Source organism: Larimichthys crocea, chromosome XII, assembly GCF_000972845.2.
Source record: "Larimichthys crocea isolate SSNF chromosome XII, L_crocea_2.0, whole genome shotgun sequence".
Lineage (NCBI taxonomy): Eukaryota > Metazoa > Chordata > Actinopteri > Sciaenidae > Larimichthys > Larimichthys crocea.
This window is the reverse complement of record NC_040022.1, coordinates 22,882,349-22,894,849: the sequence shown is the minus strand read 5'-3', so window position 1 is coordinate 22,894,849 and position 12,501 is coordinate 22,882,349. Positions and strand designations below refer to the sequence as shown.

Below are 12,501 nucleotides of genomic sequence, written 5' to 3'. Positions count from 1 at the left end.
GTCTGTCTGTCAGCGGCTGTCAGGACAAGAGAGTCATGCTGGTGTGTGTGTGTATATGTGTGTGTGTGTGTGTGTGTGTGTGTGTGTGTGTGTGTGTGTGGGTGGGTGTGTGTGTGTGTGTCTCATGGGTCTTTTATGTATAGATCAGGTTTAAATCAAAAATACATTTCAGACATTTTTGTTTCCCATGTTCAATTTTCGAGAATTAAAAAGAGTTGAGTTAGTGTTTGTTGCTCATCACGTCATTGGCAGTGCGAGATGCGGTGCGGCATAGAGAGCAAAGAGTTTCTAATATTTATGATTGATGATGAAGATTGAGTGTTGATTTCTGCATTATGTGAGGTTTCAGAATAGAAATTGAATGATATACAGTCCTTTATACTTTCAGACATGAGTTTAAAACTTGAAAAGAGTTGCCTGCCTTTCAGATAATGACCTATATCCCCCATTAATTTGAGCCTTTCTACGGTACTCGTCTAGACCTTGTCGCTGTGCATACAGGCAGCCATTGACGTCCCTGTCGAATTCCAGCACTTCACACCTCATTATCTCACTCCACTGTTCGGCCTCTCATTGAAACTCTGGCATCACAGCCCCGGCTAGCTGAACGGAGACAGATCTTGTATTAGACACTCACAGTCTTTGCTTCCAGCTGGCTAGCTTCCCGTAGAGCAACAACCGAAAACAAAGAGATGAGCGCCGCTCAATAAGCTCCTAACAACAATCTCCATTCACTCCTGTTCTGTCTCCTCCGTGTTGTGTCTCCCAGCTTCTCCCAATCATCTCTCGCTCTCTCTTTTTTTTTCTCTCCCTATAGCTAATTGGCAGTAACGTTTTAATTCCCCCTCCCACACCCACACACACACACACACACACACCAACACACACTTGTCCCCCTTCTTGTTAAGTGATGAATTGTTGGCAAGGGATCAAAGGGGGAGTGGTACCCACTGTGCACTATGCCCGTCACTACCTGCTGGCACACATGAACATTGGGACTGGCACTGTGCCAAGAGGCCACAGGCCTTTACCGCAGGGACACACTGCCAAGAGGCAGAGGTCAATGTGTGTGTGTGAGCATGGGTAGGCTGGAAAGGGGAGCATGTGCACTTCCTAACAGAAGATTCAATTTCACAACTCCCTCTCTTTGTGTGTCTATCTGTCAGTCTGCATATCGCTTTCTCACACACCCCTCTCCCTTCTTGTTGCAGACCAACAGCAGGTTGAAGCAGATTGAGAAGGAGTACAGCCAGAAGCTCACCAAGTCTGCCCAGGTAATCAGTTTTTTCTTCTACCCCCCCTTTTTTTCCCCACATCTTTCAGTTTCTATTCCCCTTTTTCCACTGAACCGCTTGAAAGATTGGACAAATGTACTGATGGGAGAGGTGAGCAAGCACACACGAAAACACACTCTCTTGAACACCCCTGCCCTTTACCCTTAAGAAGATATACACACACACAAACACACACATCCCCATATCTGGCTTGAGGTTTGTGCAGAGCTCAGACAAATAAATGAACACATAAAACACAGAGGTTTGTGGTACATGAAGAATATCTAAAGCTCTGCTGTCTGGCTTCCCTCTTCCATCCCTTGTGTCCAGAGGGGGTTAGAGGTGACTGCTTGAAAAGTTTTCCTTCGCAGCTCCAACAGAATCGTGTGAAGGACAGGTTTCATACTCTTCTCTGTATGTTTTCTAGTGGTAGATAATGTTAATGTTTAAATCCCTTAAAGCGGCGCTGATCAAATATGTACGTATAATGCGAAAGGGGTCGTTCGAAGTGAGCTAGGAGGAGAGTAAACGTTCGATATTTGGGGTGTTTGTGGCGAGAAACGCGACTCCAAACGAATGCTAATGTTGCTCCGTGTCTCCCGAATGCATTAACAGGCAACTTTGTGTTTGCTAACATGTAGTTAATATATCAGTGTTGCGCTTACAGCTTGTTCACACGCCCCCAAGTGGCCAAAAAATCAATTCATGCTACTTTCAAATCCACACATTGCTTGATTTTTCTTGGCCACCTCATAGATTAAATGCTGTGTGCTTTATATTAAAGGGGCCACAGCCAGATTTTGTTGTTTCATCAGTTACGTCATCAGCGTAGTAGTAATTCAACATATAATTTAGCCCTCTGATCATCACAGCAATACTAGATGCACGTGTGATATATGTTACCAGCCCGTGTCATGTGTTAATTACATACTTTTCTTCAGTCATTTGGTGATAGAGAGCAAATACGGGAAGGTTGTACTGGAAATTGCTTTGCTAGCTATATCAGTGAGCAAGCGACCTGTTGAATGCATGAATCTGAAGTATGAATCAATCTTAAAAGATCAGTTTATAATATATTTCTCACATTTACAAGGTTAACTTGTATTAGTTTCCACCTCTCCTACACACACTCTCTCTCTCTCTGCCTCTAATACCTCTTTTTTCATCTCCATACCCGTTTCTCTTCCTCCTGTCATGGCATTATCAAGGGCCATATGTTTAGCATTAGACCTTGTCCCCTTAGACTGAGGCCCGTTTAAGACTGAGGTAATTCTTCCCCCCAAACAGGTATATAACTTCCCAGGACGCAGTCATTCAGCAAACTGTCTCCAAAAGTTCAGGCAGCTTTTACCTCGCCAGTTTAAAAAGATCCAAAACACCCTAAGTAGTGTTTACATTACAAAAGAAAAGAGTTTTCTTCTTGATTATGTAGCAGGGTAAAATATCACAATCATTTGGCCGTAATTGCACCTCGTTACCCAAAGAGGAGATTCAAAGAGGGGGTTTTGTTGTTTTTCTTTCTTTCTTCTCCTCTTCAAATCCCCCCATTTTGGGTCGGCTGGCAAAGGCAGCCGAGTTGAAAGCAGGGTTGACAAGCAGATGTTGTGAGAAAACGGTAGCTTATTAGGTTACACAATGCTCGACTTCAAAGGAAGTCGGATGCTGTGCGAAAGTTCAGCCATGTTTGCCCGCTTTGGCGGTGCGGTACGCCGCCGCAGACAAAGCAACAAGTGATTAATCCTCTGTTTTGGGGACACAAAGCTGGCACAGGTTCAACAAACAACACTCTCTCTCTCTCTACGACATTAAAGGAAAGTCTCTCCAATCCAAACACCTTTGTCGAAGTGTGTCGTTATACAGAGGGTTACGCCGAAGAAGGTGCATGTTTTTGTGCAAACATATTAATATGCATGATTAATGCAGGCTATTTGCTGTGGGCTTGGGCGGCTTTGTTTTAAAAGGTAAAGGTGGAACCTTCCCCCTTGGGGCGACTCAGTCAAATGTAAACAAGAGGCCTTTGAACCTCAAAGGCTAACCCCGGTTGTTAACCCCTCAGTGTCTGACAGGGGGCATCGCTCTCGAGCTCAACTGCATAGCTAATAGCCCAATTAAAAACATACCACACCATACATTATCCTGAGGGGACTGGAGACGCACCACGTATTAGGGTATATGTTGACGTGCATGCACACACACATATCTCTTTCTTTTGCGTGTCTTTGCTTTTGTCCGCCTTCCTCATTCACACACACACACACACACACACACACACACACACACACAGACTCTCCTAATTAGTGTCTCTCCAATCCAGTCCTGTGTTCTCAGCATCGAGCTCTGAGTGGTCCTCCTGGGTGACCTGTGAACTGAACAGGGCTTTGCTCTCTTCCCCCTACTTAATGATCAGGCTTTGGTGGGTGGTAGCTGTGGCACTGGTGGGATATCATTACTTTATCCCTGACCGTCCACCGTTAAAGTAGGTAGGAGGCAAAGGGAAATAGCCATGGGAGGCACAATGCATGAGGAGTACCATGTTCTGTAAGAAAAAGGGGTTGAAGTTTACTCTGTATGCAAATATAGCTCATTTATTTCTGCACAATACCGGTTGTTGCACATGCAGTGTTCACGTGACCTTTTAGGCATGTACTAACCAAGTGGCACATCATTTATTCCTTCATAACGATGATGATACATTCTCACCACTCAAGACATACTTCATCTGCCCATCATTATTTATATCTGTTCTGATTATTGTTAATCAATACTTTGGATCATCTGTCCTCGTGTAATGTGAAAGGGTGTCGGACATAGAGAGTCATCACCCAACTCCACAGCTGTCCTCGGCTCAACAGGCAAAGTTACTACTACCTAGTGGAGCAGCTAGAGGGCCAAATATTTCCCTCAGGAGTTGACGGAGACCAAAAAGAGAGCAAAACACAACTGTTCTAATGTTGCTTCTGAGTTACCTTGCAACTTTACAAGGTGATTTAATATGTGAGTGTTGCAATCTGCAAATAAGTTTTTTTCAATAATCAGTTTTTAAAGAGAAAGAGTTGTTTAAAAATGCTGCAGTTTTCTGTAAATGATTCACTGATTTTTTTTATTTTTTTTTCATTTCAGCTCCAGGTTTTTCGGTGGATGACACTCTTTTTCTCTTTGAAAATTAGACCCTAAGCGTCTGTGTGTTTTTCTTGCTGCTACTTAAATCACTAAACAAATCAGAGGTGTGTGGTGTTATTAAGATGTCTGGAACCAGCTCATACTATTTCAACATCAGCAACATCCCATTTTCTGTGGTGGCCATTGTTTTATAGTTATTAGTTATTCACCTTCCTGTTTACAAGGAGGTAAATCAACCCCAGACCTACTAATTTCTCATCTTTTTTTTTTTACCTCAGGTTCATGAAGAGGTAAGCCTGCCTTCAGCCCTAAACAGAGATGCTAGTAGGCCGGGGAAATAGACAAGTCTCACCAGACCAATTACAGACTTAAAAAGGCCTGGCTGGCTATCAGACGGAGAAAAGGGTGCTGTGGTGTGTGTGTATATATACAGGAATAACAAGACAGACAGCTGAGTTCACTAGTTTAGAGCGCCGCCACCGCCTGGGGCTGAAGACCAGCAGATGCAGGGAATCCATATTGCAAAATAATTATTACGCCCAGAAATGATGTTCCCATAATAATGTGCCATTTGTTGCTTTCATGTGGCTTCCCCGCTGACAAAATAAGGCTAATCTCCCTCTCATCTCGCTCTCTCTATCTGTGGTCGACCCGCACCACTCGAACTCCCATACTCCCACACAATGTGCGGATTCCAGCAGGGCCAGTCCTCCAAAGTTTGAACACGTTAAACAATTATCTGTCTAGCCCAAAGCTAGCAGCAACACCACCACCGTCACCACCTATGTCTCTTTCTCTTTATCCATCTCTCCCTTCCTTTCCCTCTCTTTTACTCTCTCTCATCTTTCCTCTGCCTTTCCCTGACAGTGGCTTAAATAGAATGTTAATTTTGACTGGAGGATTTCAAAGCCGAGGCAGTTCCTTTTCATCTTGGTGTGCACCGCAAGTTCACCAACACAAAGTCACTCTGCTCTTCAAAAAGGAAGTTGTTTTTTCCTTCCTGTCTGTTTTTACTGTTTCTACCCCCCCCCTCTCTCTCTTCTGTCTCATCTCAAAAAAGACACAAGACATGAGACTCTGGGAAAAGCAGCGTTTTCAAGGTGATTGTTACTGTCATCCAAGTCCATGACAAATGGGAAATGCGTTTTCCATCTGACGCAAGTCATTTTGTGAGACCAGTGAAATGGAGAAAATCAGCCCTCTGCATAGGGAAAATGTTTTACATTTTGCTTCTGGAAACGGGGTTGATTGTTTTACTGTCACTTCCTTCAAACATGAGCAAAGAAAAAGCACATCTAACATGTTAACAAGATGGCCAGTGGGCATATGTTCTTCGGCCAGACACACAGATTTTCTGTCAATCCTGGTGAATCCATGATGATCAGTCAAAATCAATAATTAATGTCAAATATTATATATTTTTTGTCTTTCTCACCTATAGTTTATTGCAGAGCTGCAGACATCTGTATGTGACTCCAAGGAGGAGGCTGTTCGTCTGCAGCAGGCAATGGAGAAGCAGTTGCAGGAGTCGAATGCTCGATGGGATGAAGAGAGAAGGACATTAACTCACCATGCTGATCAGGCTAACAAGGTCAGTGTTGGGCACCGAGGAGACCACTTAAATAATTATCAACATTAACAACCAGATTTCTGCCCATTTTATAAATAACTTATACAGGGTGTTGAAAAATGGCAGCTCTCTAGCAATCATATGGAACTTTTGACTGAACTTATGAGGGGTGGAGTCTAGAGCTATATTACTGCATTAGTTAGTTTGCTGCAGCACATTATAGCTGAGGCCTTATGCCTGAAATAAAGACCACTACTCCACCTCGTTTCTGTGCTAGAGTTGCCTGATGAACTTCTAGCACTGAAGCGCAAATACATGTATTATCGCAGGTTAGATTAGTTTATTTAGCAAAGTTTGATCCACTCATCCCTCTCCTACACACCTCTCATGAAACATATAATTCAATATAAAATGTGTGTACTTTGAGGAAATATAACATTAACTCTGAGAGCAAAAAAAGTATCATCTAGTAACTTAATTTATCATAAGGTGAGATGCATCAGGATGTGCCTTATTCAGTCCAGCAGTGGACATTCACTGATCAATCACAATCTATGCCGGTTTGCACTAATTAATCAGAGCAGCATGTCACAATTTTGTGACTTATTACAAGTTAGGGAAAATCAGTCACCATCAGGTGGGATGTGTGAGTTAAAGCTTTCTCAGTATTGGGTTAAAGGCAAGAAGAGGTGTTTTACTCAGAGTGGTTAGATTAGCTCGAGTTAAACTCGTATTTTGACATCAGTGGGTTTGTGACGTTTGTGTTAATGGATCTGATCATGATTTTTTACTTTTTTTTTTAAAAAGGAAAGACGAGCAGAAAGCCTGATGCTATCAAATATTTATAAATGAAACACACATAGACTTTTCAATTACATCCCACAATATTGTATACAGGTTGTTTTTCAGTAACTCAACTCCCACAAAAACAAGTTTACATGAGTTGTAATCTCTGTACTTTTTTTTTTTATCTGGACTCATCAACTATAATTGAAAGGATTAAAAGTTGTGCAGCTGCCAACATCTGTACCAGCGATGGTCAAACTTCAAGGTGTCTGCCATTTTATCTCTCTCTCCTATCTCCTTTATCTCCTCACAGTCGTATATACTTCCTGTCCTGTCACTGGTCTAAACCGTTAGGCTTAGAGCGTGGCGGGGGTTTGGGCGGCGGTTTGGGGGGGGGTCAGTAAACTGCATCCTCCTGAAAGCCTCGTCTGGATTTGACTTTTATAGAGTAGACACGGGTCGCTTTTCTTTTGTTAAAGCACAGTCGCTGTTTGTATGCATGTGCTCTGTCATTTTTATGGTTACTTGCAAACTCCATAGTGTCTTTAAGTGGCATGTGTGCTCTGTGTCTGGCTGAAGCTTATAAATCTGTCTGCTGCACCCGACTTCTCAAGCCAGAGCCTCTCTATATCATTGCTGTCACTCTCTTTTACAGTTACACTTTACAGTCAGGCTCCTTTTTTTTTAACCTTTATTTGGTTAAATCGACGTCCTCCTTTGTTAGTTGACAGAATTTAGTCGATAAAACAAAGTTTTTCTTCTTTTTTTTTTTTTTGTCCCCTCTTTCCACTGATCTTCATCCGTCCACCGTGCAGATTTCTCTTTTGGATTCACAGGATCTTTTATTCTGCCTCTAGCAACCAGACTGGGACACAGTGGCAGTTGATTGGGTGTGGCTCACTAAATAAAGAGTTGTTGTGTCTGGGATCAGGACTTGTGTTTCCAAACACAACCTTGTCTGTTTGTGGTTGCAGCTGCCTCATATAGTAAGGAGGCAGGTCTGTCAGGCTCCCTTTAGGTCCCCCCCTCTCCTCGCTCAGAGTTTTTTTGGGGGGGGGTTTTCTCCTAAAGAGGCCAGTTATCTCAGAAATCACTTGCCCCAAATCTAGAATGTCTGAAATATCCAGGCACATGATTGACAGTAAAGACTGATGGCGGTTTTGTGGTCAGTTTCAGGACTCAGGCAGGGCTTAGAGAGTGCCTCTCTTACTCATTCATAAAGTGAAAACATCCAGTGTGTTCAGATTATGATCAGCAAAGCTGCTACAAGTCATTTCCAGGGGGGAGGACTATGTACAGCACCGTAGAGGATGAGCCACTCACTTTTTATGCTTTAGTGACACATTAAAGTGTCACCCGATATTCAGTTATGAGCAGTTTGTGCAATTTGTTATTCCTGTTTCACTGAAGGAAGTAGTTATCTATTCACCATCTTTGCTTGCACAAACGGCAGCACGACGCAGTTACTGAACTCCACTTAAAAACAGTCATTCATCCATTATTTACTGTAATTTCCTTGAAATATTTGTCACTATGTTATGGTGTTCTATGGAGATTTGAACACCACTTTTAGGGAGACTTGTCTCTGGATACACTTACTCATATTTTACTTTCGTTGGTTGTAATCTGTCTGTAGCGTGACAAAACACACACACACACACACACTGTCTCCCTTGCTGTAGACTGTGTTAAAAGACACAGGTCTTGGCATCTGTGTTGGGAGCAGACAAAGGCTTTCTGTTTCCATTATCTGTGTCCTCATTATTATGACACCCCCCCCACCCCCCTGTATTAACCACCCGCTAATGAGACTCCAATTAATGACCGAATTGCTTATTAAAGGCCAGACATGTGGGGAAAGAAGACAATCACTGAGGGAGAGGAAGGTAAGATTGGCCAAAAAAGCAAACAAAGAAAGAGTTGGTGTGAACTTGAAAGAGGAGGGAAAGGAAAAGGGTGAGATGGTAAACAATGGAGGGGGAGAAAGAGAGGGAGAGCGGACAAAAGGATGGAGGAAGTGTGAGGATTGAGACAGCAAACAGAAGGACAGGGGAAGAAAAGGGGGAGAGCGGGGGGAAAAAAAAAAGAAAGAAATTGCGAAGAGCTGTCAGTGGGCCATTGGAGGGAGTGTGTCGCCTGCTGACATTGTTTCCATGCTGCTCACTTCAAAGGCCTCGGATTATGAAGAGAGCGAGGGGCTTCAGACAATGGGAGGGGAAGAAAATAACATCAAAGTTAGCCGCGCATTTCAATCGGGATAATCCCAAAACAGTTGTTCTGAATGCATGCTGTACCGGATCAGATGTCCCTTCTTTTTTTTTTTCTCTCGCCAGCCCCTTTCTGCCGTTTCTAGCCTGAATTTAGCTCCCTCTGTGGCTCTACTGTACTTGTGACTTCTTAAATGTGGGTGTTAACTGCAGAGACCTTTGTATCTCGTAAACCCCCTTTTTTTAGAACAACGGTAGTGCAGTTAAGTATGCTCATTATCTGGGTTTTTTTGTATAAGTGACGTTTAGCTGGAGGAGTATTTTTGTGCAGTGCCTGTGAGAGCATGTGTGTATACATATAGGCATGACCGTTTGAGCATTTGCCTACTTGGTGTGTGTTGTCACAGACAGGGATACTGGCTTTGCATTGCTGGCCTTACTCAGTTTGAATAGCAAATACACTAAATATCAAAGTGAGTGTGTGTTGCAAACTGTTGCAGACAGGCTGGTTAGTGCAACGTCCAGATTACTGAGCAGGCGTACAGGTGAGGCACCGTGTCCCTTTGCTGTGTTTACTCAAATCATTTTTAATGTGAAATGGCTTTATTGTACAGTTAAACCTAAGCGGTATCCTCCGTGGAAGCCAATGCAAAAGTGCTAAAAACTGCAGTGCCTCGAATGGCCACTTGAGGCTCTCTGCAAAACAAGTCAGTCTCCATAAGCCTGCATGTTAAAAAGTCCAACTTCATAGCAGAAATAAACATGTTTACAACTTGGTACAAAAAACAGTTTTGGTCTCTATAGCTAATATCCCTGTTTATGACACCTGTATTGAGTCAGAATTTCTATTTAACTCATCTGTTCAAATTGTATTAAGGTTTAAAGTTATGCTTTGATTGACAGGTGGATGCCTGAACAGATGGCTTGTTGGCACTCAGCCCGTCTCAGGTCTGCCAACAATCCAAGGTCTTTACCATGGAGGCAGCCAGAGCCACCACACTCTGGTTCTGTAGAAACCTGTGGGTGACGTCACCGATACAACGTCCATTATTCATACTGTCAGTGGTTTAATGCAGCTCTGCAGGGTTTACACACTTTTAGCTTACTGTTTTGATTTTCCGGTTCATACATGGACTGTCTGGTTGCGAGATTCAACAATACATTAGTGAATTAAAACCCACTGATGAATAAATAGAAGTTGAGGTTTTGTAAATTTCCTGTTCAACGTTTCACCTCAAGTCCAACCTACCTGTTTCCTGTGAATGATCTTTCACATTGACTTGTAGTCAGTTATTTTTGGGGTGCCAGTTATCTCATACATAACAGTGGGCAAGGAAGGAGTGGGTAGTTCTAATGCACTGGAACCAGGTCGTTGTCAAAGCACTGTGGAAGGTGAAAACAAGATGAAAGTGTTGTATTTGCTTTCATCCGTCCAGTCTATTCATATCTGATAAGGGGAATGGGAGCCAATATGGAGAAAGCCAGTGTAGTGCATTGAGGCATAGCCAGCGTTTGGGTTGGAGGATTATTCACTTCCTCGTGTCATCTGTTTTCATGCATGTGGCGTCTTGGGTAAAGTGTCTCCATTTGATGGGACGCAGAGGTTTTGAGGTGAATGTGACGTTTAATAGTGAGGTTATTTGGATTACTTGAGTACATGATGTGTGTTTGTGTGGCCATGTGCACGGGCCAGTGTTTTTGTCTGTGTGTGTGTGCAAAGAGTGTATGTATGAGTGTGCCTGAAATGTGCAGCTGCCAAATCTGACAGAACTCAAGCCCACATTAGCCTGCCAAGAGAAAGGTACAAAGACACACACACACACGCACACACACATGGGCCTTGTCTCTTCTCTCTCTCGCTCACACACCCTATCTTTCCAACTCTGTATCTTCGAACTCTTTTCTGTCTCAAACTGTCTGTCTCCACACACACACACACACACATACACAAGCACACATGCTCACCTCGCCCTGCCAAAAGGGAGAGGTGGCTGGTGAATAAACAATGGCACTCCGCCCATAGTGTCACCCGCCTGGGCTTTGATCAGCACCGCTGTTCCTGCTCCCCACAGCAGTGCTTCCTGTCTTTCTGCCTGCCGAATGCTGCCATGCACGCACACACACGCGCACACACACACACACACACCTATAAATTAGTGTTTGTGTCTCATTCTCATACAGGTCCCTACACATACTATCCATTTTCTCCTCACTAAGTTTTTATCTGTATCTTTCTGTTCCTCAAACTTGCACACAAACATAGCTTTGAGTTAGTGCCCTTGTCTCTACATCTTTCAATAGTGTTGCATTTTCTAACACCCACATGTGCTCGGCGTTTGCACCCACATACACAGACACAGACAAGGATACACACCTTTGATCCAAGCCCATCCAGCAGTAACTTCTAGTGCTAGTCAAAGAGAAGGTGCTGTTGTAGCGTCCTCTGGGTGAAGTGACAGCAGATGCATTACATAATGCAACAGTGACCATTGTCTCACTCTGTTTGAGGGTGAGAGTGAATATGTGAGGTGCACGGTTCTTTGTACACCACACAGTGTGGTGTGTACCTTTTCTTTGTCAAATTTAGATGGAGTCCATGTGATCTAGGGGCTTTGCCTTTTATGCATGCGGACCAGTAACGAGGGACAAGATTCTTGTGCGTGCACACACACACATGCACATGTTCAAGGGGTCTAGTTGTAGCAGCTGCAGTTTGTCCGCAGTTCTTTAGTTATATATGCATTAGTTTCTGGCGGGGTTGAAAGGATGACTTTGCCTGTGGGAAGGAATGGCAGCATTGGATCAAGAACAGGTGTGCTGGATGGAAAGAGCTGCTTCAATCGTTGTGTGTATGCGTTTGTCCTCTCCGTTCACGCGTCTGTCCCTGTCCTTCAACACATGTCCACGTTCTTCGTGTCAACCTTGAATTGTATATTTGTTTAGTAAAGTTTGTTGAACCATCGGTGTGTCTGTCACTTTCTTCTTTTTATGTTTGTGTGAACACTATTTTTTTATGTTTTTTCATTAAAAAATATCCAATTTTTTGGAAGATTGGAGCACTAATAATCAATTAACTTTTAACATAGGGCGCTTATCGAGATTGACTTATGTTATGTAGCCAGCCTCAAGTGGACGTACAGATAACTGCAGTTTTTGGAACGTTTGCATTGGCTTTACTTCCCAACCACGGAGGTTGCCGCTTGGTATTAAGGGCATGTTGTAATGATGTAGTTGTGGAGTCTTAAGTTGCTTAATGTAGTGTTTGATGGTGCTTGAACAACCAATTATTTTCAATTTCAACCAACATTTTGAAGGCTCTCTTTAGTGTGACTCTAAATGTTTTCAGTCTAGTGTCATTCACAAAGCCAATGTGTTTGTCCAGTTATCGATAGAATGCTAACTGTGCTGTGCTGGGTATATTCCTACCCCTTGTGTGGCTATTATGCTTTTAAATCTTAAAAGTAGTGCGCAGACTGTAGTGCTTTTTTATATTGGCACTAGTGTCAGCTAGAAATATGTATCTGTGAAGGCAAGCCCCCCCCCG

General features: G+C 43.1%; 1 protein-coding gene across 6 annotated transcripts in view; it reads left to right on the top strand.

Annotated features, from left to right (window-relative positions):
* The window catches only part of cep112 (centrosomal protein 112), a 95,708-nt gene that overhangs the window by 67,286 nt on the left and 15,921 nt on the right, over nt 1-12,501 (top strand). For all 6 annotated transcript variants that reach the window (XM_027285040.1, XM_019277285.2, XM_027285043.1 and 3 more), the window contains 2 exons: nt 1,212-1,274; nt 5,836-5,985. In XM_027285040.1, coding sequence (XP_027140841.1) covers nt 1,212-1,274; nt 5,836-5,985 — 213 coding nt within the window. The remainder of the gene's footprint in view (nt 1-1,211; nt 1,275-5,835; nt 5,986-12,501) is intronic.